This window comes from Gekko japonicus, unplaced genomic scaffold, assembly GCF_001447785.1.
Source record: "Gekko japonicus isolate JY-2015 unplaced genomic scaffold, Gekko_japonicus_V1.1 scaffold1040, whole genome shotgun sequence".
NCBI classification, from domain to species: domain Eukaryota; kingdom Metazoa; phylum Chordata; class Lepidosauria; order Squamata; family Gekkonidae; genus Gekko; species Gekko japonicus.
Window position 1 is genome coordinate 188,292 of NW_015162511.1, and position 26,001 is coordinate 214,292.

At 53.9% G+C, this 26,001-nt stretch overlaps 1 protein-coding gene across 1 annotated transcript; it reads right to left on the reverse strand.

Annotated features, from left to right (window-relative positions):
- Positions 1–6: 6 nt before the first annotated feature.
- Positions 7–25,417, reverse strand: BCORL1 (BCL6 corepressor-like 1). The gene is made up of 13 exons (XM_015406153.1): positions 25,332–25,417; positions 23,744–23,834; positions 20,112–22,520; positions 18,801–18,939; positions 17,667–17,747; positions 16,426–16,851; positions 9,672–9,889; positions 8,361–8,567; positions 6,164–6,330; positions 4,590–4,735; positions 3,763–3,840; positions 1,858–2,011; positions 7–542 (listed from the first exon to the last, which is right to left on the reverse strand). The coding sequence occupies exons 1-13, from the start codon at positions 25,415–25,417 to the stop codon at positions 260–262; spliced, it is 4,485 nt and encodes a 1,494-aa protein (XP_015261639.1). The 3' UTR covers positions 7–259.
- Between the last annotated feature and the right edge of the window lie 584 nt (positions 25,418–26,001).

Consider the following 26,001-nt stretch of genomic DNA (forward strand, 5'->3'; position numbering starts at 1 on the left):
AGGGGGGGATGCGGTTCCACAGAGAGGTTTCGAAGCCACTGAGGGTGGCGGCAGGGTCAACTAGCGGGGAGTCTGGGGCGAGGGAAGAGGCAGCTTCTGACCCCCCCTGCAGGCGGGGGCGATGAGCACCTGCTGCTGCTGTTGTTCACCGAGGGGCCCCGTGGTCGGCCGTGAGAAGGCGGCTTCTCGTTGGTCCGTTATACATTTATTGCCTCGCAACGTAGTCCGACGGCAGCGGGAGAGAGCGCCCGGGACCCCGTCAGCTGCTCCAGGCCTCGAACGCCACCTCCGAGCCCAGCAGCTGGACCAGCTCCGGCTCGTAGCGTACCAGCTCCACCGTCTCTACGGTGCCCGGAGCCAAGGGGGGCACCAGGTGCTCCTGGATTTCTTCGGCTGCTAGCACTTGGCTCGATGCCACCTGGCGCTGGAACTCCGCCTTGGGCAGGGTGGTCACCTCGAAGTGCGGGAAGCGAGCCTGGAAGATCCGGGACGAGAGCTTGAGGCGCTTGAGCACGTCGGAGAAGAGGAACCAGTTGCAGGGGCTGGTGGAGAGAGGAAGAGTCAGGGCCAGAGTCAGGGCGTGTTGTCCCCCCCCCCCCGATGCTGCCCCCCATCTCATCATCCCCCTGGCGCTGAATTTTTTAAAGGAGGAACACCAGGGCAGAAGTTGCATCCCCTGTCGTGGACGGAAGCCTTTTGCCCTAATCCAGATGTGCAAAAACCTGCCTTCGCGAGGATTCTGTAGTGAGAAATGCATGCAGCACCTGTAAGTGCTTGCAGGGGGAAATGTGCTGAAGGGCCCAGCCCCAAGTCCAATCCTCTTCCTCCTTGGAACCTGCACACCACAGTGAGCAGCAGTGTTCCCTCTAAGCTGAGTCAGTGTGAGCTAGCTCACAGTTTTTTAGCCTCCGGCTCACACGTTTTTGCCTTCGCTCAGGAAGGAGGGCTCCAGAGCAAACTGATTTATGCAGCAGCCAAACCGCCTGCTCACAGTTATGCCAGTAGCTCACAAAGTTGAATTTTTGCTTACAAGACTCCACAGCTTAGAGGGAACATTGGTGAGCAGAATGCCGCTTCCTCACCCATCTCTCTCCTTTATTCAGCATCAGGTTTCTCACATTTATAGACGTGTGGTATGCTTAAAAACACTGTGGTCAGAGTCTACGGCAACCCAAGAAGCCGCGCGTGCAGAAGCGTGGGGCGGTGGGACTTCAATGCTTGGCCCCTTTTGTCCACTTCCCCCCCCCGCCTCCCCCCCAGCACTGCTACTGGAAGTGGAATAAATGATGCAGAGTGGATCGATAAAGTTTTCTGCATTGTTTGTTTAGGTCAGAGAGCGTGGAATTTCTGTTTGGTACAAGTCTGCTCCCCCCCAATCCCTTCCCGGGGCTTTCACAATAACTCTGTATTTCCCCCCAGATGTAGAACTGCCTCCTCTCCTTCCTTTACCAATCACTTATTGTCCTGCTTTGGGGAGGGGGGGGGGGGCTGTCACAGACCCGCAATGGGTTGCCTAAAGGCCCCTTCCCCTTTTCAAGCAGCTGGAGAGACCCTGCGTGGGCCCTGCCTGAGCCCAGTGAGGCAGCTGTTTTGACTCCAAAAGCAAATGCCGGCTCCCCCTCTCCTCCGCCCCCTGCCAATTGCTCTCAAAGCTGTTTCTCGCTCTTTGTCTCTAATTGGTCTGGCCTCCTGTCCCTGCTGGTAACTGCTAGGCCTGCCATCCAATTAAAATTGCCCTTCCCTGCACGCGAGTTCACTCTGCAGCTCTTCTCCTCCCGGGGAGCAAAGGTGCAGGAAACGAGCCTGCTTTCCCAAACCCTCCTACGCCGACGGGAGACCCAAGAGCCGGCAACTCACCCCCGGGAGACGGAGACCTGCAGACTGTAGCAGGGGAGCAGCTGCTGATCAGAAAACTCGAACATGAGGCGGTCCAACTCCTGCTCGTCTTCCTCCTGATCCAAGCTCCCGGGCGGGTTGAGCAAAAGGTCGCAGCCGATCTCGTCTTTCCCCTCTGAAATGAGGAATACAGGAAAAGGGGTGCGTGAGAGGGGCGAACCTGGCCTTGCTCCCTCGGCCAGTCTGTCCACGACTCGCTCTCCACCAGTCCCCACAGCAACCCGACAAAGGGGATGTGGGAGAAGTTCAGTGCAGAGAAGGCTGCTGCTGGTGGGAAAGGCCATAAAGCTGCAGCTGATTTATGCCAGTCGCATGGGGTTCCCTAAGCAAGAGATGTTCAGAGGTGGTTTGCCTTTGCCTGCCGCTACATAGTAGCCCTGGGCTTCCTTGGTGCTCTCTCATCCAAATGCAAACCAGGGCCAGCCCTCCTTAGCTTCTGAGATCTGATGAGATCAGGCCTGGACTGTCCAGGTCAGGGCAGAAGGCTGGCAGCAGTGGCTAAAAATCCCACGTGCGTGCTCATAGACCATACACAAGGCTTTGGGAAATCCCGCTCAGCTTTTCCTCTGGCTTCTGAAACAGCAGGAGATGGGGGGAGGGGGGGGGTCCACGTGCTTGCCTTAAAGCCTCTCTTCTTCAACTGGGGTGGGGAATGGCAGCAATAAGGCTCAAGTCCTTATAGGTGTGTTGCATGAGAGTGTGTGGGCAATGTGTCTCAGAAGCTAGAGAAACAGGTGAACAGGAGTCCCAGTAGTAAACAATATTAAAGAGAGAGGGAGAGCCAGAAACGGAGAAGGAAAACCCGGAAAATAATTTATGCAAAGTATGAGAAGAGGAAGAGGAGGAGGAGGAGATTGGATTTATACCCCGCCCTTCACTTGGAGTCTCAGAGCGGCTTACAAACTCCTTTCCCTTCCCCTCCCCACAACAGACACCCTGTGAGGTGGGTGGGGCTGAGAGAACTCTGACACAAACTGCTCTTTTTCAAGGACAACTGTGCCAGAGCTTGTGACTGACCCAAGGTCACATCAGCAGGTGCAAGTGGAGAAGTGGGGAATCAAACCCGGTTCTCCCAGATTAGAGTCTGCACCTCTAAACCACTACACCAAACTGGCACAAACTGAAACGATGCACAGACACTATATTTACATATACAGGTCACAGGACTTGGTTTTTCTTGGCGCAACGGTTGGATCACGTGGCTGTTGCGTCTCATTTTTCACTCACTCGCACACGTGGGCCTGTCCACGTGTTGCCTTTCCTTTCTCTACCGAGTGTGGGAAAAGATAAGCTTCCTAGCTTGGGGTGCTGCAATGGTTAAACGACTGGCCTACGAATCAGGAAGTCCCCAGTTCAAACCATGCCTCCGCCATGATCGCACTAGGTGACCTCAGAGTAATCTTTTGCCTTCTCGGCCTCAGTCCCCAGCTGTAACACGGGAGATGATGACGCTGTTCCATCTCACGGGGGTCGTTGCAAGGATAACAAGACGATGTACGAGAAGAGCTCGGAACACTTGAAGGAGTTATACAAAATGCTTATTATACTTGCTGCAGCCTAAGATGTACTGGGAGACGGGCTGTCCTGCTATCCTAAGTATCAGTCCTCTTATTTCTTTTGGCACAGAAGCAGTAGATTCTTCATCCCAGTGAGAAAGGCTTGGAGCCTGCAGATGCCAAGGGCCGTCCATTCCTCACATACCCCCCCCCCCCCCCCCTTCCCTTTTCAACCCACAAAAATGCCCTCCCGCCGCAGGAATAAGACTCTCACAGGTGGGTCCAGGCCCAAATCCTTCATGACTTGGAAACCACGAGGATCCTTTGCCTTTCCCAGACAGCAGAGCGGAAGCCCATCAGCTCCACTTACCCAGTACAACGCTGCTATAGAACTCCCAGGCCATTCGGGGGTCCCCATCAGCTCGCCCCTGCAGGTCCAAGAGGTAATCTGCAAGAAGGAAACAGAACGGGTTCAGCACACAGGAAACATTCCCATGGAGTCTGTGAAAAATGCCAGGAGAGCAAATGCACTGATTTTCCAGCTAGATTTCATGGGGCAAGAACTGGCAACAATTGGGTGTCCTGCTTGCAGATCCCTCCAAACCTCATGTTTTGCTGTGTGTATCTGTCACAGGAGAATAAATAAAAGGACTTCCCTCAGAGAAAACCTGGCACACAAGGTTTGGCTCTTAAGAGGTTTCATAGCAATATCTTCCAGGTGGAGGGAAGGGTCAGGGCCAGGCAGTGTCTTAATTGTAGAGCACAAGCTTCATCTGCCAATCCCAGCACCTCCAGCTAATGGGTCTTGGGCAGCAAGTGGTAGGACAGACCGGTCTCTGCCTGAACCACTAGAGAGTCCACTATCTACCCCTTATAACCATTCAACAAAGAGGCAGGGGGGTTACTTAGGTGGCTCGCACAAATGAAAGAAGATGCCAGATTGAGGGGATGGGGCTCACTGGCAGAGAACATGCCATGCAGCATTCAAAGTCTCAGGTTCAGTGCCTGGCATCACTAGCTCTAGAACCTCATGGAGATGACATCTCTGCCCAAGGCCTTGGCAAGCCACAAGGCAAGGTCATCAATGTCCTCTTGCATGCAGACGGTGTGACTTCCCGGCAAACGTTGCTGTGGATTTTGCCATTTGGGCATGTACTTCCCCGTGAAATTCAAGCCAAAGACTTGCAGAACAATTACCACGGAGGAAGGTTTTCATCGCCTCGCTGCTGGCCAGCTTCAAGGCCGTCTGCCCCGAATAGGTGGCCAAGGTGGGGTCGGCACCATAAGAAAGCAGGAGCCACATGGTCTCCAGGTTGTCATTTGCCGCGGCATCATGAACTGGCCTGCCAAGAGATGAGAGCGTTAAGCAGATTTCATAGAATTAAAGGGTCGAGACAGTCATCAGAAATGTTGTCTTCTGCCCTGACCTGGAAAACCCAGGCAAGCCCGATCTCGCTAGATCTCGGAAGCTAAGCGGGGTCGACCCTGGCAAGGACTTGGGTGGGAGACCTCCCTGGAATGCCAGCAGTCGGGAGGCAGGGGCAGGCTTTACTCAGCAACCTCTCTGAATACCCTCCAGGCCCCCAGCAGGGGTCAGTCACCAGAGGTCGCCATGACTTCCAGGTGCACACACACTCACAGATGAAAATACAAAAAATACCCCCCCAAAGAAAGAAATGTTATCTTCTCTACCCCTCTTTTCTCCCTGATGTGGTTTACACCCCCATTCTCCCCTCCTCCATTTTATCCTTTCTACAACCACCCTGTGAGGTATTCAGCTGGGGTAGCCGTGCTGGTCTGAAGCAACAGGACAAAGTTTGAGTTCAGTGGCACCTTTAAGACCAGCAAAGTTTAATTCTGGCTATAAAGCTTTCGTGTCATCAAAGAAAGGCTCCCAAAAGGCCTGGAACTTATCTGGACTGCCTGCCTGCCCTCCCTCCCCATGGCAGAACTATCAGGACAAAACGATGAACCTTTTTATAGGGATCCCTTCATTGGATTGGGTTCAAAGTGGCACAAGCAGAGCTTAGTGAGAGGAATGGGATTTGCCTGCCTCCTTCCTCGTGCAGCTTGTTTTGACTCATCCCCCAAATAGCGGGGGGGGGGGGGGGGGCGGCCAGCAGACAGCACGGGGAGGGGAGTGAAAACCAACTCTCCTCTGCTAGCAGAAGTCAAGGTCTGGACCCAACTCATTCATAACCTGAAAAAATCACAGTGCTTCATTCTGTTGCGTTCACACAATGCTGAGCGTACAGAGCTTTCTCTGTTCTTCCTGCTGGCCAGACTTGCCAGTACGCTGAACCTACTCAGATGTGGAAAACTGGCCACCGCTCCTCTGTTCTCGGTAACCGAGCAACCACCATATTATTAATAAATAATATCATGAGCTGCAGGAATTTTAAAGTGCCAGGCAGGAGGAGGAGGAGGAGACAGAGCTCAGCGGCAAAATGCATGCTTCTTCATATAGACTGACCCAAAGTCAAGCCCTGCAATCTCTGGATTAAGGGTCTCCAGTTAGCTAGGAAGATGTCTGTTCTGAGACCCTGCAGAAGAGCCACTGGCCAGAGAAGATTGTTCTACATTAGGCGGGCAATGAGTTTGGCTCGCTGCAGTCGCAGCTCTTGCGGGACTCGGCTACTTGAGACCTCATCGTTGAATGCTACCCCATTGGGGGGGGGGGCAAATATCCCTGCACATTCTATGGCCCATTCTGCCATAGGCCACTTTGTCCCAGCCCCCGGTGTGGACATTCGCTCCAGGGGCTGACTTGCCTGGTGCCGTCCTGCGCACTGCAGTTGACGTTTGCGCCGTGCTCCAGCAAGATGTGCAGGATGTCTATCCAGCCCCGTGCGCAGGCCTCGTGCAGGGCAGTGTAGCCTGCGTTGTCCTGGTGGTTGACATCGTTGTTCTCTTTCTGCAGGCAGTACATCACCACGTCCTGCAGGAACAGACCGATATATAGAAAAACCCGCCCAGGCTGGTAACAAAAGCAGCCCACAAACAAACCACGGTTTGTTCCCGACAGGAATGAGCTTCGGCCGTCCTCAGGCTTGCCTCCCTGCCTCTTTTTTTAACCAGGCAGAGCTTGGATAGCTGAAAGTTTCCTAGTTCCAGAGAAACTCCAGTTGGCCAGTATGGTGCGATGACTTCTCACCCAACGGATACCTTGCATACCGTCTACTGATCTAGAAGAGTCATGTTTGATTTCCACTCTGCTAACACTCAGAGTTTAACCCTTCTCAAGCAGGCAAAAGGCTGTAGATCAAGTTTTCCTAGCTAACTTTCAATCTGCCCTAAGGAGGGGGGAAAGGGTTATTTGATATGTTAGAGATAAGAAGCATTCTGCCAGATGTGAAGGGGAGTAACAGTTGATGCAAGTCTTACATTTGATTGTTTATATGCTACTATCCCTTTAAGACTGAACCATTCGACATTTGCCGTTAGAGACAGCAGTTAGCAGACTTCAGGGCTGAAGGGATTTTGGTTCGGAAAGTGTTTCAGTTAAAGTTTGGGGTGTGTGTGTGTTCTTAATAAATAGGGTTGCCAAACTCCAGGTGGGGCCTGGCGATCTCCCGCTATAACAACTAAGCTTCAGACTACAGAGATCAGTTCCCCCTGGAGTAAATGGCTGCTTTGGAGGGTGGACTGTATGGCATTGGTACCACATTGAGGGTCCCTCCCTTCCCCAAATCCTGCCCTCTCCAGGCTCCACCCCAATAACTCCAGGTATTTCCCGACCCACAGCTGGCAGCCCTATTAATAAATGAAAGTCAACATTTTCTATACATCCTGCCTTTCCCCCCGATTGGAGTGTAACATAAACACAGGCAAAAAAGCCAATTAGTGAATGATTCCCACCCCCCCCGGAGCCTTCTGGAGTCCTGAGACAAGAACCTGTCGCCACACAGGGGTTCTGATGGGGGTAAGGAGGGACCAAGTCCACTGTTTGGGGGGCTTAATAGCAAGACAGCCTCCTTGGAGATGCTGCTGACATGGGGAAACAGGCCTGTTTTGGCTCTTCCTCGGTTGGGAATCAGAGGCAGGGTGGTCTAGCGGAAGGGATTTTAAAAAATGGCTTCAGGTATGTAATGAAGAGACCGGGAACTGACATCTGCCCACCTCTCATTTACTTAATAAAAGGAAATGGGAATGACTTTTGTTTTTCTTTGCTCAGCGAGCAATTTTCTCAAAAACTGCAATCCTAAGCATGGTCACACTCCTCTGAGCCCATTAACGCCAATGGATTTGGAAGGGTGTAACTAAGTGTAGGACTGCAGTAGTGTAAATAATGGCGCGAAGTTTCAAGCAACTGTGGGTTTTTTTTAAATAAATCTGGTATTATTCTGCAACTCTAACTTCACTACTGAATGCCACAGTGCAAGAAAGGTGGCCAGAAAAAGCCTGACTTGATGAAGGGACAAAAAGAGATGGTTTAATGTCCAAAGGCTCCAAACCGGCATTCTCTCTACAAGTCTCCAGTGGCAGCAAGTGGTGGAAGGCTATCATTTTGGTTGGGGCCTCTAGCACAAGGCTTTGAGTGCACAAGAGGTTGACTCCTCCTTGAGCTCCAGTGACTTGGAATGAGAGCCAGCTGGATAAATTCCACATCCCTGTGGCAAGACCGCACCGCCTGCGGGGCCGCTCTGCTACAGCTGTAATGTCAAAATTGGGCAAAATGACCAACTGTGGGTTGTTGTTTTTGTCTACAGTTTGTAAACTTGATGTTAGGCAAGGAAACAAACCAAAGGTCATCCGTTGGTGTCATTCCAATGCCATGACAAACTGCAGCTTCTTGGTAATGACAACACCTTCAAATATCCAGTCGCATACAAGGAGAGGCAGGAGGGGGGAGAAAGCAATCTCGTCCCAAGGACTTACAAGTCTCTGCCTTGTAACGAACAAAACATAGCTTATTCGATGCATCTGCACCGCGTACTCCCACCCCTGCCCAACAGAACAAGCACCTACCTTGTAACCCAGCCGGGCTGCCCTCTGCAACAGTGTCTCCCCGGCATTCTTGTTCACGATTAGACGCCGAGCTTCGGGGGGCACCAGCGGGGCCGTGGGTGGTTCTGAGGTCTTCTCCGAGCTGTGCTGCCGTGACTTGCTGGACGGACAGGGCTCCCGGGACTTCTTTGGAGAGCGCGTCTTGGACTGATTCCATCGCACCTTGGCCTGAAGGATTGGGCACAAGGAAATCCATCAGAGAGGGGAAACAAGAACGGGTCTGTTCTCTCTATCTCTCTGTATGTGTGTGTTTCTAAACCAAAACTCTGCACCAACAGCTGATTTCTGCAAGCCATCTGCACGATGCAAATCAAGCACCTTGGACACATTTGCCTACTTTGTGGGCTTCACTCTGATCGTCATGAGAAAGGGCGGTGACGCATTGAAGCCCTGTGACCTCGTCAGCCACGCTCAAGCCCTCCGTCCCCGTCCTAGCCTCCTGCGTCTCAAGGCTTAGCCCACGTCCCGCCAAAACCTCTGGTCCCTGGTGGTGCTTAATATTAAAACGGAGGTTCTGAAGCTGATGAACCCAAGAGTGAATTCTGCTGTTGCATGGTGGGAGCACAAAAATAAGGTCTAAACTACACATTGCGTGGGAGATGTGTGATTGGGGTTGCCCCATTTTTTTAAATTTCAAAGCAGACATGCAAGGGGTGCTAGAATCAAAACGCAATTGTAAATAGCAGTGGAAGAGGAGGGCCCCATGTGGTTAAGTTCTTCCTCCCAATCATTTTCCTCGTGTAAATGGGTCGCCACGGCTGTTGTGAGCCCTAGCAGGGCAAAAGATGCAGTCACTTCAGGGTGAGAGGCTTTTTGACTGGGGGGGGGGGATTGGAGGGGGGGGGGGGGGGGAGAGAAACCAGCATGGAAGAAGGTCAAACACCTCCTCCTTAAATGCACAGTTTCAAAAGAATGGAACTTCTTTATTAATTTTTGTCCTGTTTTTCTCCCCAATGAGAACCCAAAGAGGCTCACAACATTGTTCTCTCCTTCATTTTATCCTCACAACAACCCTGTGGAGTAGGTCAGGCTGATTGTGTGTGACTGACCCAGGGTCCTGCAGGCAACTCCCATGGCAGAGCAGCGATTTGAACCTGGTTTCCCCAGGTCCTAGCTTGACACATTGCTACATCACAGTGGCCCTCACTTTCAAAAAATAAAAATAAAGCCACTGAGAGATCTGGTGATGGAGCTCCCACGTAATATATCAGGCCCTCAAATATTACCCAGATACACCTATCCGCCTCAGCCCGCCTCACCACACTGCCATACCTTCTCTTGGCAGATGCCAGACAAATGTTTGGTTTTGCATTTGCGTTTTCCGGACGGCTTCTCTAACACTTCCTGGATGGGAGGTGAGTCCGGGTGATCCAAGAGGAATCCATTGCGGAAGTCCAGATGCCCCTGAAGGGTGGGAGAAAGCCGGCTCCGCAGGCGCAGCTCTGAGCCTTTGCCCGGGGTGGACCCCTTGTGCTTCCGGTACCTGAAGTCTGACAGACAAACCAGAGGAAAGGGGGATTAGAGTGCAGAGGATTCTGGGAAATGAGGACTGACTTCCTTCAGTGTGGCAGCCTAGCTCAAAACCACAGGTCCAAGCAAGAACCAAATGTGCAAGTCAACAAGGAGAGCAGAAAAAGAGGGCTTAAAAACAGTCTTCCTGGATCGGACACACTGCCGACCTTCAGGAGCTCGCTTGAAATGCCCGCAGGTGGGCTCTATTTGCTCCACTGAGGAGTGGACTCTCCAGGGCCCTTTCAGGTTGGAAAAATGGTGCTGGGGGGGGGGAGCTGAAACCCCTCCCCTACACCACAGTCCTGATCCGAACCGGGGCTCCACGCCTCAGAACCAAGTTCTGTCTGGCTGCAAGTCTCCCGTGGGAGTCATGTGTCAAATGTAACACCTCGTTTGAACCTTGGGGGGAACCGCAGGGCCTGCAAGACAGAGCTCTTCCGCCAGGTTTTCGCATAGGGGCTGCCACTGCCGCCACCACCACCAATGGTGTGGATAACAACGGGGCTAGGGACGGCCCCAGGAAGATCTTCTACAACACCACGTGGCACAGGTACCACCGGGCTTACTTGGGACCAACTACAGGACAAGATCACCCCCAAAGAACTGACTGTTACCATCATGAGATTTATTCGGGGGACCATCCTGTTTTCATGGAGCACTTTACTTTTATCTGTGTTACCGAATGGTTTTATTGCTTTTATTATATTTTACGTGGGCTCTGCCCCTTGTAAGCCGCCCTGAGCCCGCTCGTGGGGAGGGAGGGGTAAAAATGTCATAAATAAATAAATAAATAAATTATTACATCAGATACTGAAGCGACCATTGGAAAGGACTGGGAGAGGACACTCTTGGACATCGATGCATCCCTGTGGCAGCGAGGTCCACAATTTTCCTGCACTGTCGTCACACCATCCACGTACATCACGCTTCATCAAGTGAACGTGAGAAAAACAGACACGTCCCTGCCTTCTAAAGTTTACAAGCTAAAATACACCATTTGTGCTGTAAAGACCCATTTTCCCCCTGCCCCGTATTATTTCCAATCTACTGTATCGTGTGCGTGACGGCCCTGGCCTGGAGGCCCCAGATAGCCTTATCTCATCAGATCTCATCAGCCTGGTGGGTCCAGGGACGCTACGTGGAGGCAGGCGATTGGGAAACCACCTCTGAACATCTCCTGCCTTGAAAACCCCAGCAGGGGCCACCATAAGGCAGCTGCGACTTGGCAGAAAAAGGGGGAAAAACCAACACCTGTGTGATGGTTTTCGTCAAGTGCCTCCTACCTTCACGTCTCAGTGAAATCAACAATCCATCCCTGTCACCTCTTCCAAGGGATTCCTTTTTTAAAACACACACACACACACACACACACACACAAACACACAGATGCGCAAGCCCCAAGGATCACTCCATAGGGTAAACCAGCCCAAAACTAGCGGAAGGGGGGGGTTTACCTTCTGAGAGGCTTTTTAAACTGCATATTGAGAGCCATTTCCCTGATAACAAAGGGGTTTCCGCTTCGTCAGCACAGTACAATAGTCATGGGGTCATTTCGAGGGGGAACGAGCAGGAACGGTGTTCCAGGAGTAACAAGACCGGGGGTAGGGAACCCAGGCAATGCTTGCTTCCCCCGCCTGTCTGAAGCAGCGGGTTGGCTGGGGAAAGGAAGGGCAGGCAGGCAGACATGCCCCCTTTTCCCCCTGAGCCTCTCACTCGGGGAAGTGGGGGAGGGGGATTTAAAGGCCTTTCTTTCCCTTTCCCCATTTGGGGAAGGGAAAGAAAGGCATTTTAAACATGCCTGGGTTCCCTGCCTGATCTACTCCGGGTACCCCGTGGCTGCGGGGCTCCTGAAGAAGATCAGGCAGGGAACCCAGGCATGTTTAAAATGCCTTTCTTTCCCTTCCCCAAATGGGGAAAGGGAAAGAAAGGCATTTAAATCCCCCTCCCCCACTTCCCCGAGTGAGAGGCTCAGGGGGAAAAGGGGGCATGTCTGCCTGCCTGCCCTTCCTTTCCCCAGCCAACCCGCTGCTTCAGACAGGCGGGGGAAGCAAGCATTGCCTGGGTTCCCTACCCCCGGTCTTGTTACTCCTGGAACACCGTTCCTGCTCGTTCCCCCTCGAAATGACCCCATGACTATTGTACTGTGCTGACGAAGCGGAAACCCCTTTGTTATCAGGGAAATGGCTCTCAATATGCAGTTTAAAAATAACGAGCTCCTGCCCCTCTTTTTCTACGAAATGACCCCTGCAATAGTCACACGATAATTAGTGAGCAGAATAAAACGAAGAGTTCACCGTACCAAAACGAAAGAAGTGAGGTTTTGTGGCCCTTTGTAAATGGAAGTGAGGAACATACCCAACACCTCAGAGCCAAAGCTGTCAAGGTTCTGCTTCAGGAGGAGGAGGAGGAGGATCCAATCGCGTGCACTGATTGTATATAAAACACTGTGGGCCTGATTGAATGGACAAAGATGGCGTGGGGGGGGGAGGCTGAGAAAGAAAGGAGACTGAGCTACTCCAGGCGGCCAGCTGCTGTCCCGGGAGTCATGTCTCCTGATAATACTGGCAGCAGTAGGCAAAGTGGATTCGTTTTGAGATGTGGGGTTGGAGAAGAGTTTCACAAAGATCGCCAAAAAGACAAATAAGTGCGTTCTGGACCAAATCAAGCCCGGACTCTCCCTAGAAGCTAAAATGACCAAGCTGAGGCTATCACACCTTGGTCACATTATGAGAAGGCGGCAAGAGTCACTGGAGAAGACAAGGATGCTAGGAAAAGCTGAAGGTGGCAGGAAAAGAGGAAGACCCCACCCACCATGCGATGGATGGACTCAGCCAGGGATGGCGCTTGACCCGCACACTCGCGGCAGAATGCAGGATCAGGTGTGCGGGACAAGCCGCGGAGCAATAGGTTGGGATGGCCTAAGTTGGCAGTGCTGGAAACTAACTTAGTCCAGTGCATGGACTAAGTTGGCAGTGCTGGAAAACCACCTCCCCCTGCATCGTGGGACTTGGAAGCTGCCTTGTACCGAGGCCAGTCCCTGGTTCCTCTCTAGCTCATTAATATCCCCCGTCACGGAGGCTTCGGCAGAGGAAGGTTTACCGACACCCACAATCAGAGATCCTTGAACCAGAACTGCATGGACTAAGTTGGCAGAGCTGGAAAACCACCTCTCCCTGCATCGTGGGACTTGAATGCTTCATTGGAAGCTGCCTCGTACCGAGGCCGGTCCCCGGTTCCTCTCTAGCTCATTAATATCTCCCGTCATGGAGGCGTCGGCAGAGGAAGGTTTCCCGACACCCACAATCAGAGATCCTTGAACCGGACTGGCAGTTTCAAGTCCAGTAACACCTTAGAAACCAACAAGATTGTCAGGGTATGCCCTGACCTGGATAGCTCCGGCAAGCCCGATCTCGTCAGATCTCGGAAGCTAAGCAGGGCCGACCCTGGCAGGTATTTGGATGGGTGACCTCCAGAGAATACCAGAGCTGGGAGGCTAGAGGCAGGTTATCAAGCCACTTCTCCCCAGTAGGAGCTGCCAGAGGTCTCCATGACTTCCAGGCACGGGCACACACAAATGCAAACATACCCCCAAAAATGAAGAAGAAAAGATTGTTGGGTTATGAGCATTTGAGGGTCAAAGAAGCTGACAATATCTGATGAAGGGAGCATTGACTCTTGAACGCTTATACCCCCAAAATCTGTGCAGTCTCTAAGATGCTACTGGGCTCGAATCTAGCTGTTCTACTGCAGACAAACACGGCTATCCCCCCCCCCCACACAAAAGGGCCCCAACTGGAACATTTTCCGCAAAGCAGAGACACAGCAGCTCCCCATTCCAGAAAGAAAACCCTTATTCCAGCTCTTCTTTAGATCGCTCTGGAAAGCCTTTCTCAGAGGCGCTAAACCGGGGCCCAGCGCCTGAGAGTCAGCTTCTGTCCTACAGCTGTGTCAATGGATTGCCACGTTTCCTCACACGCGCCTTGAAACAGTCACTCACAAGAGGATTTTAGCCAAGCACAGCTTTTCCCGCCAGGGCAGGACCACGAGAGCACATGATAGATGGGCTGTCGTTTGCCCCTTCACAGAACAGGAGGCTTCCCCAGTTGCCTTGGTCCTCAGGTTGCCAACAGGCCAGGGGAAGAATGCACCATCCTTGAACAGGAATTTTAATGCGTGGAAATGGGTGGCGGGGAGGCTCTTCAAGACACGGAGCTAAACAACACCTCGTTAAACCTCAGTTTAAACAGACTTCTTCTCCAGGCCTCTTGGCCTTCTCCCACGGGCATGCCCAAGTTTAACCAGTCACGTCCAGTGTTCCCTCTAAGCTGAGTTAGCGTGAGCCAGCTCACAGTTTTTTAGCCTCCGGCTCACACTTTCCCCCTCTTAGCTCAGGGAGGACGGCTCCGGTGCAAACTAATTTACGCAGCAGCCAAATCGCTTGCTCACAACTTTAAAGCCAGTAGCTCACAAAGCAGAATTTTTGCTCACAAGACTCCACAGCTTAGAGGGAGCATTGGTCATGTCCCATGATTAAAGCAGGACAAACACTCACACACACACACACACACACACCAGGGATGGACTGCAACAGAGAGGGACTCAGCAAACGCACACTCCAGTTCCCCGCAGACTTCCACCAAGACTCGGAAAAGAAGCTGCACTTCGGGCCCCGCAGAGGGAAAAGGGAAGCGTTTTGTTGCTCCCGCTTCCTAGCCTCTCACAACACAGGCACCCCACCCCGCTGGCCGGCTTCCCTCTCCTCTCCACACCCCTGAAGCTTCCGGGCCTCGGAGGCCGCTCGCAAAGTCTCTTTCCGCCTAGGACCGATGCAGGAGCTGCGCAGGAGCGGCCCGCCCTCTGGTGGCCACTGGCTGCAGCCCACAAAACCAGGAGGCCCCGGCTCTGCTCGGGCCGCGACAGAGGATTTAATCCTCGCTCCTGCCCAGCGGGGCCGGAGCAAAGGCCACAGTCGAAGGCCGGCTTTCCTGCCGCCAGCTACACGGTCCCTTTGGCAAGCCTGCAAGGGGCTTTGCTGCAAAAACGAGTGACCTCTCTTCTTCCTGATATCTTTTCAGATAATTCTTGGGGGTGGGGGGAATTTCTGAAAGGAAAGAGGCCGCTGATTACGGTTTCCACTCAGGTTAGGCTATGCCTTTAAATTACAGGGAGGAGAGAGATACAGACGACGACGTCTTAGGACAGATGCCCTAGTTGCTGCTGTTAACGGTTTCGCCATGGAATAAATTGCCTGGGAAGCTTGTGGGAACTGGAGATTTTCAAAAACAGAAACTGGATGGGCATCTGTCAGGGCCGGGTGTCTCATTCCACGCAAAGCGCTGCAACAGTTGCAGAACCTGGACTGGGTGCAGAAATCTACCACAGCTTTTGTTTTGTTTTATTTTAAGGCACGTTTCTCACCTTAGTGGATCTGTCCTATGCCTCACACCACACAGGTGATGCATGGAAAAAAACCCTCAGGAACCCAGGGAAGGGGGTCAGGAGGGCGGAGCAGGACGCCCTATAGCTCCTTGCCTGGCCACCTGTTCCTCCTTCCCAGCTGGCAGCAGTGGAATAAATTATGCAAAGCAAGCCAATACATACATTTGCATAATTTATACTGGTTGTTGCAGAAGTCAGCTTCCCAAATTTTAAAAAAAATATGCACAAAATGGTCCTGCACGAATACGACGCATTCTCCCTTCAAGAGATGTTGGATTAAGAGGCCGATGTGTACCCCATTCTGATACATGCTCCCTGGAACAACGTGTCTCAGATTTTTAAAATTGGGGCCTCCTTTCAGGATTTACCTTTCCCACCACTGGACGATCCAGGTGGTGAACACCTAGATTCTTTGCAACAAACGACATGCCCGGCACAGGCGGCTGCAGGCCAGGGAACCGTGGACCCTGATCCGCTATGAATGCCTCACTGGCTCCAGGAAGGGGCTACGTCGGGGCATCTCAGATTCTGCCCATAAAACCAGCTGGCTAGGAAGAGAGGCACGAGATGGAAGCGCTGCATCCAGCCAGAAGCATCTCTATGTTCCCACTTCCTCTGCAGCTTCCAAAAGGGTAGCCGTTTGGGTGGCCGCAACTCCGTTAACTGGGAAGACAGGCTTTCCACGAGGAGGATCTTCCCGGACACGTCCTCTTCCTGCCCCCCTCCACAGGGGGTAGGGGGGGTGGGCTGCCCTACAGCTTGGGAAGCGCAGTCCTAACTGGCGGATTCCCCCCTTCGTCAACAGGCAAGCTGTTCTGAGTGGCCCTCGGGGCCTCTGCCTTTCCCTCCTCTCTCCTGACCTCTTCCATGCCTCTCTGGGGCATGCCACGGAGCCCGAGCCCAGCAGCCAAGACGACAGAGTGTGCCTGTCCTGGATGTGGACTGACCCCATCAAGTCACATCGGCAACACTCTTAAAATTACTGGCAACAGGGAAGTCTATTTCAAGGGACACTACCTTGGACACCCCCCCCCCCCAAACGGTGTTCTGACTCCTCTGCCCGGCTTCTTGTTACCTGCTTTCGCTTTCCGACGCTTGTGACAACAGCTCGTGTGCTCTTCTTTGTCCCGCTCAATCAAGTACTCCCCCGTCTGGTACTTCCAGCTTTTCTGCCGCCGCCTCCTCTTCCTCTTGACGTGGCTGCTCTCCTCCTCCGCTTCCTTGCGGTCCCACAGCTGCCTGGTGGCTTCCACTTGCCACGGGAGCTCCTGAGTCTTGCTCGGGGGAAGGCTGCCCCTCTCTGAGCGGGACCGCTCTCTCTCTCGGTCTCGGCAGCTGGAGTGCAGGGAGAGCCGGTGAGACTTCCGTAGCCGGCGGTGCTTCGGGGACGGCAGGTCCTCTTCCTCGTCGTTCTCCTCATCCTCCGACAGTAGCGGAACGATCTCGTGGCCAGCCCCGTCGCAGTCCCCCAGCAAGCTAGTGGAAGAGCCCCCTATGCTTCCTACAGGAAAAAGGAAAGGAAAGACCCTGTAGAGACCAACATTAAAGGCCACATCTATGATCTCATTCTGTGTAAAGGTAAAGGTTCCCTTGCTCGAAAGCCAGTCGAATCCGGCTCTAGGGTTGCAGTGCTCATCTCCGTTTCAAAGCCGAAGAGCCAGCGCTGTCTGAAGACGTTTCCGTGGTCAAGTGGCTGGCATGACTAAACACCAAGGCGCACGGAACGCTGTTACCTTCCCACCGAAGTGGTCCCTATTTATCTACTTGCAATTTCTTGCTTTCGAACTGCTAGGTTGGCAGGAGCTGGAACTAGAGACGGGAGCTCACCCCGTCTTGCGGCACCCGGGTCTTGAACTGCTGAACTACTGACCTTCTACAGCCTGCAGTTCAGCGTCTTAACCACTTGAGCCACCGCAGCAGACTGGGTACCGCTTCCTTTTTTGTGTGTGTGGATCTGGGATATATTTTTTTTTACTCAACTCCCCCGCCAAATGTATAATGCATTAAACAATCAACAACAAAAAAAGTGCAAAAGCAACAGCTCATCTCCCCACCACCACCACCCGCCTTCTATTCACCCAGAGGAAGAGATCTGTGTTAGTCAGAAGCCTGCATGTTCTGAAACTATTGTCACTGTCTTGTCTTGTTCCATGTCTCTTAGGACATGGGACCGGCTCTGCGACCAAGAGGCTCTCGTGCAGCGTGCCCGTGTGCACCATCCTATCGCCCACATCCTGCAACCTGACTGCAACTTCCTGCTCAGCAGCCCTGCTCCCTTCCCCGGATCTACGGAGTCCCCTCTCCTCAGCCACCCACCTGACTGGCTTCGTGTCCGGCTGCTCAACACCACGGGGATGAAGTCCCGGAAATTGTTCTTTGCTTTCTTCTCAACAAAAGCTGGGGGGGGCGGGGGGGGAGAACAAGAAGAGAGATCTGAAAACTAACTGTCGTCTGGAAAAAGAAAAGGTGATCTCCACCTGGCTGGCTTCGTAGGAAGCGACACCAACAGCACGCACGGGGAAGAAGACCTCTCTCACTCCACCTACGTCCTGCTTGCCACCGAAAACAGTACCACACACAGCCTCAGTTGAAGAGGCCTGGCGAAGGGAGCCGACGGTGCAATCGGCAAGTGGCCCTATGGTTATTCCAGGAGCCCAAAACGGTGTGTGTGTCTTTGCATGTGCGGGAGCTAAGGCTACGTCACAGAGTGCAAACGGTCAAGTTCCAACTCTGATTAAGGGGCTTTATCTAATGGTACTAAAACGGCATCACACTTGAATAGAAACAAGAAGTTTGAGCCAAACACACAAGGAAAGTACGTGTGAATTGCCTATTTTTAATCCTGCTTTTTCTCCGCGGAGCGCAGGGAGCTGGGCATACTCCTCCCTCCTTCCTTCTGCCCTCACAAACAGCCCTTTCAGGGAGGTTAGGTTAATACACTGGGTACACTGGGCCTGATTCAAGGCTGAGCAAGGATTCGAACCCAGGTCTCCCAGTCTTACTGAACGATTACTACACCAAGTTGTCTCTGTCGCTCAGGAGGTCTCAGTGACTTTTGTGCTCTCTGACCAAAAGACGTCAGGTCTGACCTGGCTAGAATGCTGCATGTCTTTTTAAAAAATCCATAGCCCTGCAAACAGAAAGGGCTAGAGACTTCACTTCCTTAATTAAAGTTGAAAATTTAGGACGATACTTGACTGCCCCTGAAAGACTCAAGACACCTCCCTCCTACTGGATGCAGCCCTGTCCTTGTAACGTTACTCACTCCCGGTAGCAAAGATCATAACACACACACACACCCCAATTCCAACCACATTCTTGCAAGAGGCAGACAAAACTGGGCCATGCCCAGCTGCAAGGAGTTTGAAAGACACAGGAGATGGGAGTCAGCGTAAGATGCCTCCCTGGCCGTAGGACGTTTTGGGGAGAGCCCAGATTTGGTTACCATACCTTCTTCGCAGCTGTGCCCCCGGTGCCCGGGGGATGGCTTCCGGCGCTTGCGCTTCACTCGCAGGCTGCTGCGCTCCTTCGTGGAACCCAACCGGCTCTCTCGCTTGAGGTCACGGAGGTCGCCGTGATGCTTCCGCCACTGCGGACACAGAAGAGGCACGTCAGTCGTGGGCAGGGACTCGCTCTGCCAGGCTGCAGCTCAAGCCCACCCTCCCGGTCGAGCGAGAGGTGGTACCAATTCGAACAGAACAGAGGGGCCAACCCTGAGGCACAGGACACGTGGGACGACAGGGTGCCCCCGAACCACGGCAGAGCTCTTTGGCCTCACCACTGGGTCATCGCAACAAACTGGGGACTAGAGGAAAACAGGACTGCTTTCTGGAAAGGAAAGATCTAAGCCCCGCTACGTCTCGCTTTGGGAATTAAGCATGGCAGCTATGGACTCGGTGCACGGCTGGGGGCGAGCCGCTCTCTCCCGTCTGAAAAACGGGAATGGGAGAAAACCAGCCGAACAAGTCGAACAAGAGAGAGGCCACAAAGCCACGCGTGCTCCATCGGTGGGACCCGATCCTGATGTTCCGTCTCTTAATTTTGCCTTCTAAAATGATGTGTAACGTCACCCTCACGAAAGGACTAAAGCATCCCGGCACGGTTGGAAGAGCCAGAGATATGCAGAGGCGTCTGTGGGAACCTCGACGGGCGTCCCCGTGTTCCCCTGACATCAGACTGCTTCGGCACCGTGTCAAGCTACAACCCGTGTAATTAAAAAAAAAAACAACCACCCAGAAGCATCTATTTATATAGTTCTCCCCATCAGTGTTGCCGATTAATAAAAACAGGTCCCAGGGAAAAGGAAGGTAAATCAAAGAGTCAATCATATCACTGCGAATAGCTGTTAAAATAACGGCACCCATCAGAGAAGCGCTTGCCGGGAGTGGAGTTCTCAATGCCGTCTTGTGCGAGCTACGGAGGGTGCCACAAAGTTCCCCCAGCTCTGCCATAAACGCAGGGAGAATCTACCAATTCTCCTGCCTGTAGTTTCCGAAGCACCTCTGAGGAATCTTTTCAGCCTACCAGGAATTTCCCAAGGGACCCCCCGCAAGCCACGGCTTATGGCCTTCCCTGTCCCTTTTGCCCTCGTCTCCCTTCCCGAACCCCTTGGCCCTGAACTTCCGCACTCCGCAAGGGACCAGTCCTCAGCGAGGGCCCCCAACCCACCGTCTGCTCCCGACCACTTCGCGGCCCTCCAACAATCCACGCTCCCGGCACTGTCCTCACACCGACGCCAGAGGCCGCGGCCACGTTGCTCACCTTGCGAGTGTGCGGATCCTGGCTGCTCGACTTGCACGAAGCTAGGGCATCCTCGCTGCTCCGGCACTTCGGCCTCTTGTGGGCCGGGCGGTCCAGCTCGTCGCGCTGCCTCTTGGACTTGCAGGGGAAGCCCCCCTCCACTCTGATGTGGGCCACCCCCTTGAGCTTGGCCTTTGGGGGATCCCTCGAGGGGTGCAGGCAGGCAGCGGGGGCAAAGGGGACGTCAGGCTCCACCCGCTCCTTCTTCACGCGGCTGAGGTCGACCTGGTGACAGGGGCGGGCGGGGATCTCTGTGCTCGGCTGGTTCTGGGACAGGTCGCACCTCTGGGCCTGGCACTGGCTCTCCGCGAGCGGCACTGACTCGGAGGGCGCTCGCAGGCCGGCCTGGCCGGCCAAGGGGAGGTCGCGGGCCAGATAGGTGGTTAAGACTTGGTTTTTCGGCTTGCTGTCCCCGAGGCGCTTGAGGCCTTCTGTGGGAGCTTCTGGCTGGGGAACGCTCTTGGCTGCGGAATCGGCCTCCGGTCTGTGGCAGCCGTGGGTGGGAGTAGGGGCTTTCGAGCCCCTGGAGTCCGGAGGATTGGTCTGCAGCGCTGGTGAGACGCATGTGGGGTCAGCCATATTGGGCAAGGCCGTCTTGCAACTCTTGCCCTGCTGGGGAGCATCGGGAGCCTTCTGGGCTGCCGGGCCGGACTCTGTCGGCTGTGCGCTGGGGAACGCGGCCATCTCGGCTGCCCCGGCCGGCTTGGAGGGACCCACTTGATTGGGAGGGGCTTGCCCGGCAGCTGCTGAGATGCCGATAGAAAGTGGAGGCATTTGGTGGTAGGGTGACCAGCCCACCGGCAGAAGCTGAGGACTGGCGGGCTTCCCGTTGAGTGAGCATCGCGGGTAAACGCTGCCCTGGCCGGGATTCCAAAGCGACAGCTCCTTGGCGGAGCGCAACGGGGGCCCTGGGAGGCTTCTGCCATGAACGAGCTGCCGCGGAGGGTCCATCTGCCCGTCTGCATTGGCAGTGCCCCCCTTCTTCCCAGAAGGCGGCCCGGCGTTTCGGGGCTCCCCCTGGTCGACGATGGAAATGGGCTCCTGCTTGGGGAGGTGGCGGGAGTCCCTGCTGAAGCCGACGTTGGAGTCTTTGCCCAGCAGCACGGAGGCAGGCACCGGGTTGGCCACCCCCACGTAGGTGCCCGGAATGGTGCTGATGAGGGCAGTCGAGTTCTTCACCCAGGGTCCCTGCTCCCCGTTGCGCAAGAACTCCGGGAAGATGACGAAGGGCGGGGCGGAGGGCGGGGAGCCCACGGCCTGGGCCACCCGCTGCGACTTGGAGAGCACGGTGGTGAGCAGGGCCTTGCCGCTGGTGTGCACCGGGGTCAGCACGGGCATGGGGGGCGTCTTGCGCTGGCTCGGCGGAGGCAGCTTCTGGCGGTTGGACTTGGAGGAGAGGTCCAGAGGCATCTCGCTGCATTCCGGGGAGGAGACCATCTCGCGCTCCAGCTGCGGAGGCGACTTCAGCGGGGAGATGGACGCCAGGACTCCCTGTGCGAGCTGCTCTGGGGCCGTGGGGGCCCTGGTGAGCACGCTGGGGCACGACAGGGGGATGGCGCTCCCGCACGACGCCACCAACGCGGGGGTGCTGGGCGGGTGGTCCACGCTGTCGGAGGGAGGGGAAGGGCCGGCGGCTGCAGAGGCGTTGCTCTCTCCCGACGGGGGAGGGCTGGTCAGCTGTCCCGCGTCCACCGACGTCGCTTTGGAGTCCGGGGCCAGCGGTCTGGCCACGGAGAAGGCATATGAATACGAATGCAGCTCAGAGGGGGCGAGGAGCCCCGGCAGACAGTGGTCCTGCCGGAAGGGGGGCAAGACAGGCAGGGTGAGCGTGGACGAGACCCCGAGCGGGCTCGGAAGGGCGGCCACGCAGCTGGGGGGTGGGAGGTAAACCAGGGGCTGGCTGGGGGCCAGGACCGCTCCCGGCTGGAAGGAGAGGGCCATTTTTTGCATAGCGGCGGCCTGAGACGTGGGGAAACAGACGCTTTTCAGAGTGAAAGTGGCTGGGGTTGAGGCCAGAGTGGTGCAGCTGGTGGCGGTGGCAGCGGCGGTGGTGACGGCTACTCCGGCAGGCAGGGTGCTCTTCTCCCTGCCGGCGTGCTCGCTCTCGGGAGCCCTGGGGCAGGCGGGGAGGACGTCGGCCTCCTTCTTCGCAGGGGGCCAAAGGCAGTCCGGGCCGCTGCTCTCCGGTTTGGTGGGTTCCGCCTCCCCGGCATCCCCTTGGCTGGCATCACCGCCCTTTGAGGACTTCCCGGCGCAGTCTGGCTCGTGAGGCTGGACCTCAAGCTTGGGCCCAAGCTTCTCCTCCACGATGCCCTCCGCCTCAAACCCTGGGGCACTGCTGCCGCTACTCGAGATTGCTGTGAGCTCCACCTGCGAGAACAGAGGGGAAGGAGGATGGCGATATTTAGAGGAATGTCAGACTAGGGCCTGTGAGACCTGGGTTCGAATCCTTGCTCTGCCACGCAAGCTCGCTGCAGGACCTCGGGCACTCGCCCCCCCTCTCATCCTAAACTACCTCACGGGGTAGTCGTTGTGAGGTTAAACTGAAGGAGGTGAAGAATGATGCTACAAAGCTGTTTGGAGCCCCCACTGGGGAGAAAAGAAGGGAATACATTTCTAAACAAATACCTGTGCATCTCCCCCCCTCCCCCGGTAATCTTAACTACCTTCACATAAAGCAGGTCAATATATAACCTTCTCATACTGCAGACAGGAGAGAAATTGGAGAGGGGAGGGGGAGACTTGCATTAAGGTCTCCTAGTGAATCCATAGCTGGGGCTAGATCTGAATTCCATTTTTCCAAGTCAACAACTCCATCTTTTAGGTGCTGTGCTATGCTAGTTTAAGAGAAGAAAATGTTTTTTTTAAAAAAACCTTTTCCTGCTGGATTGACATTAAGTTCCATGTAGTCACTGTTGTTTTCCACTGTTGTTGGCTCTCAAGAATGTATCTTGGAAGCACGTAAATTAAAAAAACATTGAGGAAATAAACCCTCCTACATTGTGCGGCCCTGGCACCTAACATTCAGATACACTGCCTCTGACCATGGAAGCGCCATTGAACTATCGTGGCCAATGCTGCTAATAGGCCCATCTTTAAAGAATTTACTGAAGTCTTTTAAAATGCTGTCTGCACTTGCGACCATCATCTTTTTTGAAGACCAGTTATACATACTGATTTGTGCAGACACTCCTCAATAACAAGGCAGCTAGAAAATCTGGCATCCAGACCTTCCAGCCAGTTTGATGTAGTGGTTAAGTGCGTGGACTCTAATCTGGGAGAACCGGGTTTGATTCCCCACTCCTCCATTTGCACCTGGCTGGATGACCTTGGGCAAGCCGTAGTTCTGATAAGAGTTGTCCTTGAAAAAGAGCAGTTCCTGTCAAAAGCTCTCTCAGCCCCACCTACCTCACAAGGGTAGGTCTGTTGTGGGGAGGGGAAGGGAATGTAAGCCGCTCTGAGACTCCCTTGGGTAGTGAAGGGCGGGGTATAAAGCCAATCTCTTCTTCTTCTTCTTCTCCTCACTAGGCAAGGATGTAGGCTCCTTTTCTATACCAGCTGTGCCTGCTGAGCCCCACCCCGTGCCCCCTCACCTTGGAAAAGCTGCTGCCAACGCAGAACTCCGGGGACCCCAGATGCTGGGAGCTGCTGGTATTAGATTCTTCATCAGAAAGTGGCGCTCTCCTGTTGTGGGTATAAGAGAAAACTGGTGAAATCACAGAACCATAGAGTTGGAAGGGGCCATACAGGCCACCTAGTCCAACCCCCCCCCCCCATGCACGGGCACAGGATCCAGTCACGCCATTCCTATGTTCGTAAGATCCAGAATAGGAAGTGCCAATCCGAAAGCTGCTTTCCTCTGCCCTCTGTACCGTGGCCATCAGATATCTGGTACTAGCAATCATAAAACATTTACTGGGTGGATACAGCCCACAAGTACAGCCCGTTGCCTATGCTGCTTTGAAGGGTATGCAGTCTGGCTGCCTTCTTTCAGCTCCTGGCCTGTACCACAAGCCAAAGCCAGCACACTGGACCTCCTGTGGGACTTTTTTGTTCCCAGCTGCATCAGCTGCACTAACTCCATGCTGTGCCGCCTGTGACCCCTTTGGTTCCGAGAGCACAGCTTCTGAAACTGTACCCCCAAGAACACTGGAATTAAGTTACGACACCAGAACGTGGCAGGTAAATCCAGGGAGGGGATGCTATGGGAAGGCCGTGGTTCAGTGATAAAACACCGGCATCACATGCAGAACATTTCGGGTTCAGACCTTAGCATCTTCAGTAAAAGTATCTCAGGTAGAAGAAGACCCCCTTTCACCCAAGACCCCCAAAGAGCACTTGAGCAAACACAGAACTGCATAGGCCACGGGTGTGGCCTGGTAGAATGCAGCATCCTGTGGTCATGGGAACCACAGCTAGGGGAGGAGGGAATGTATCTCGAATTCAAAGACCCGGCAAATCGTCTGTGTTCAGACCAGACATTCTGAATTTTTCAGATTTCAAACCCAAGGGCCCCTGGTCTGGGAGCACCTGAGCCCAAAAGCACTACTGAAGCTAAGCCCGTGTGGAGCCCCATCGACCCCTCGGACGGCACACTTCCAGGAGCTTCACGGAAGAGCCCAATATGCGCCTAGCAAACAATTTTAAAAAATCAAGTCTGAGAGTTGGATTGGGAAATATTCAGGATTCAGTGTCAACACTGGGTTTTGAGCAACATTTAAAAACGGCATCTTAGTTTCTGAAGGGTCTTTTCGTGATTTTTTTTTTAGGGCAAGACACATTCAAAGGTGGTTTGTCGCCGCCTGCCTCTGCATCCTAGCCCTGGCTTTCATTGGTGGTCTCCCATCCAAATACTGACCAGGGCCAACCCTGCTCAGCTTCCGAGATCTGATGAGACCACGCTGGCCTGGGCTGCAGGCCCTGATAGGATCTGTCATAAAGTACGATTTTTAAAAAAAAATCGATTTGACTGGGGAAATATCAATGTAAACTTTGGCACACTTGAAAATTTCCTCCCACAGATCCCTTCAAATTCACAAACTGTAGAAATTGGCTCTTTTTTTTGGTTACAAACTGTAAAATTCCCTCTGTTGGAAGGATCCCAGTGGACTCTCCCAGAGCAATCGACCGAACCTCTTCTCCCCAAAACACACAGTCTGGGGACGCACGCACGCACCTCACCTCTCTTCGTTGAGTCCACACATGCGAATCCGCTCGGCACCGGTCCAGTTATGCACCCCGCTGTAAAGAGGCGCTGCAGAGATCATGACAGCCACTCGGGGCCGACCAGATAGGGTCCTGTCAGGGGCTCCGCCTGTCAAACCAACATAAAAGCATTAGGGCGGCGGACGCAGTGCATAGTTGTTTTGATCACAGAAAACTGCTTTATAGTGAATCGATTCAACAGTTCACCCGGCCCTGTTTTCTTCTCCTCTGACCGGCAGTCTCTCATGCCAAGGGTGTTCACTAGCCTTTCCATCAGAGATCCCTCTATTAGGGATTCCGGGGACTCATGCATGCAAAGCACACATTCAGCCACTGAGCCACGTTTTCCTCTGCAGGCTACCAAGAGGCAACTTGAACAGATCAAGTGCAAACAAGGAAGGAAATGGCACTGGAGGGTGGGGGGGGGAGCCACATCCACATCTAGCTAAGGCAGGACACGACTGTGCACAAAGGGCGGGGTGAAACAGAGCTGTGTCTGAGGAGGAATGTGACGAGAGGCACAGGTTTGCTGTTCCTGGCCCCAAGGTACTCTCTAGAACTTCATTTGGATGGAAAAGACTCTAGCTGAACATTTTTTTTTAAAGGAGCCATTGCCTGTCTATCATCTACCGGGAATGGGCTCTAA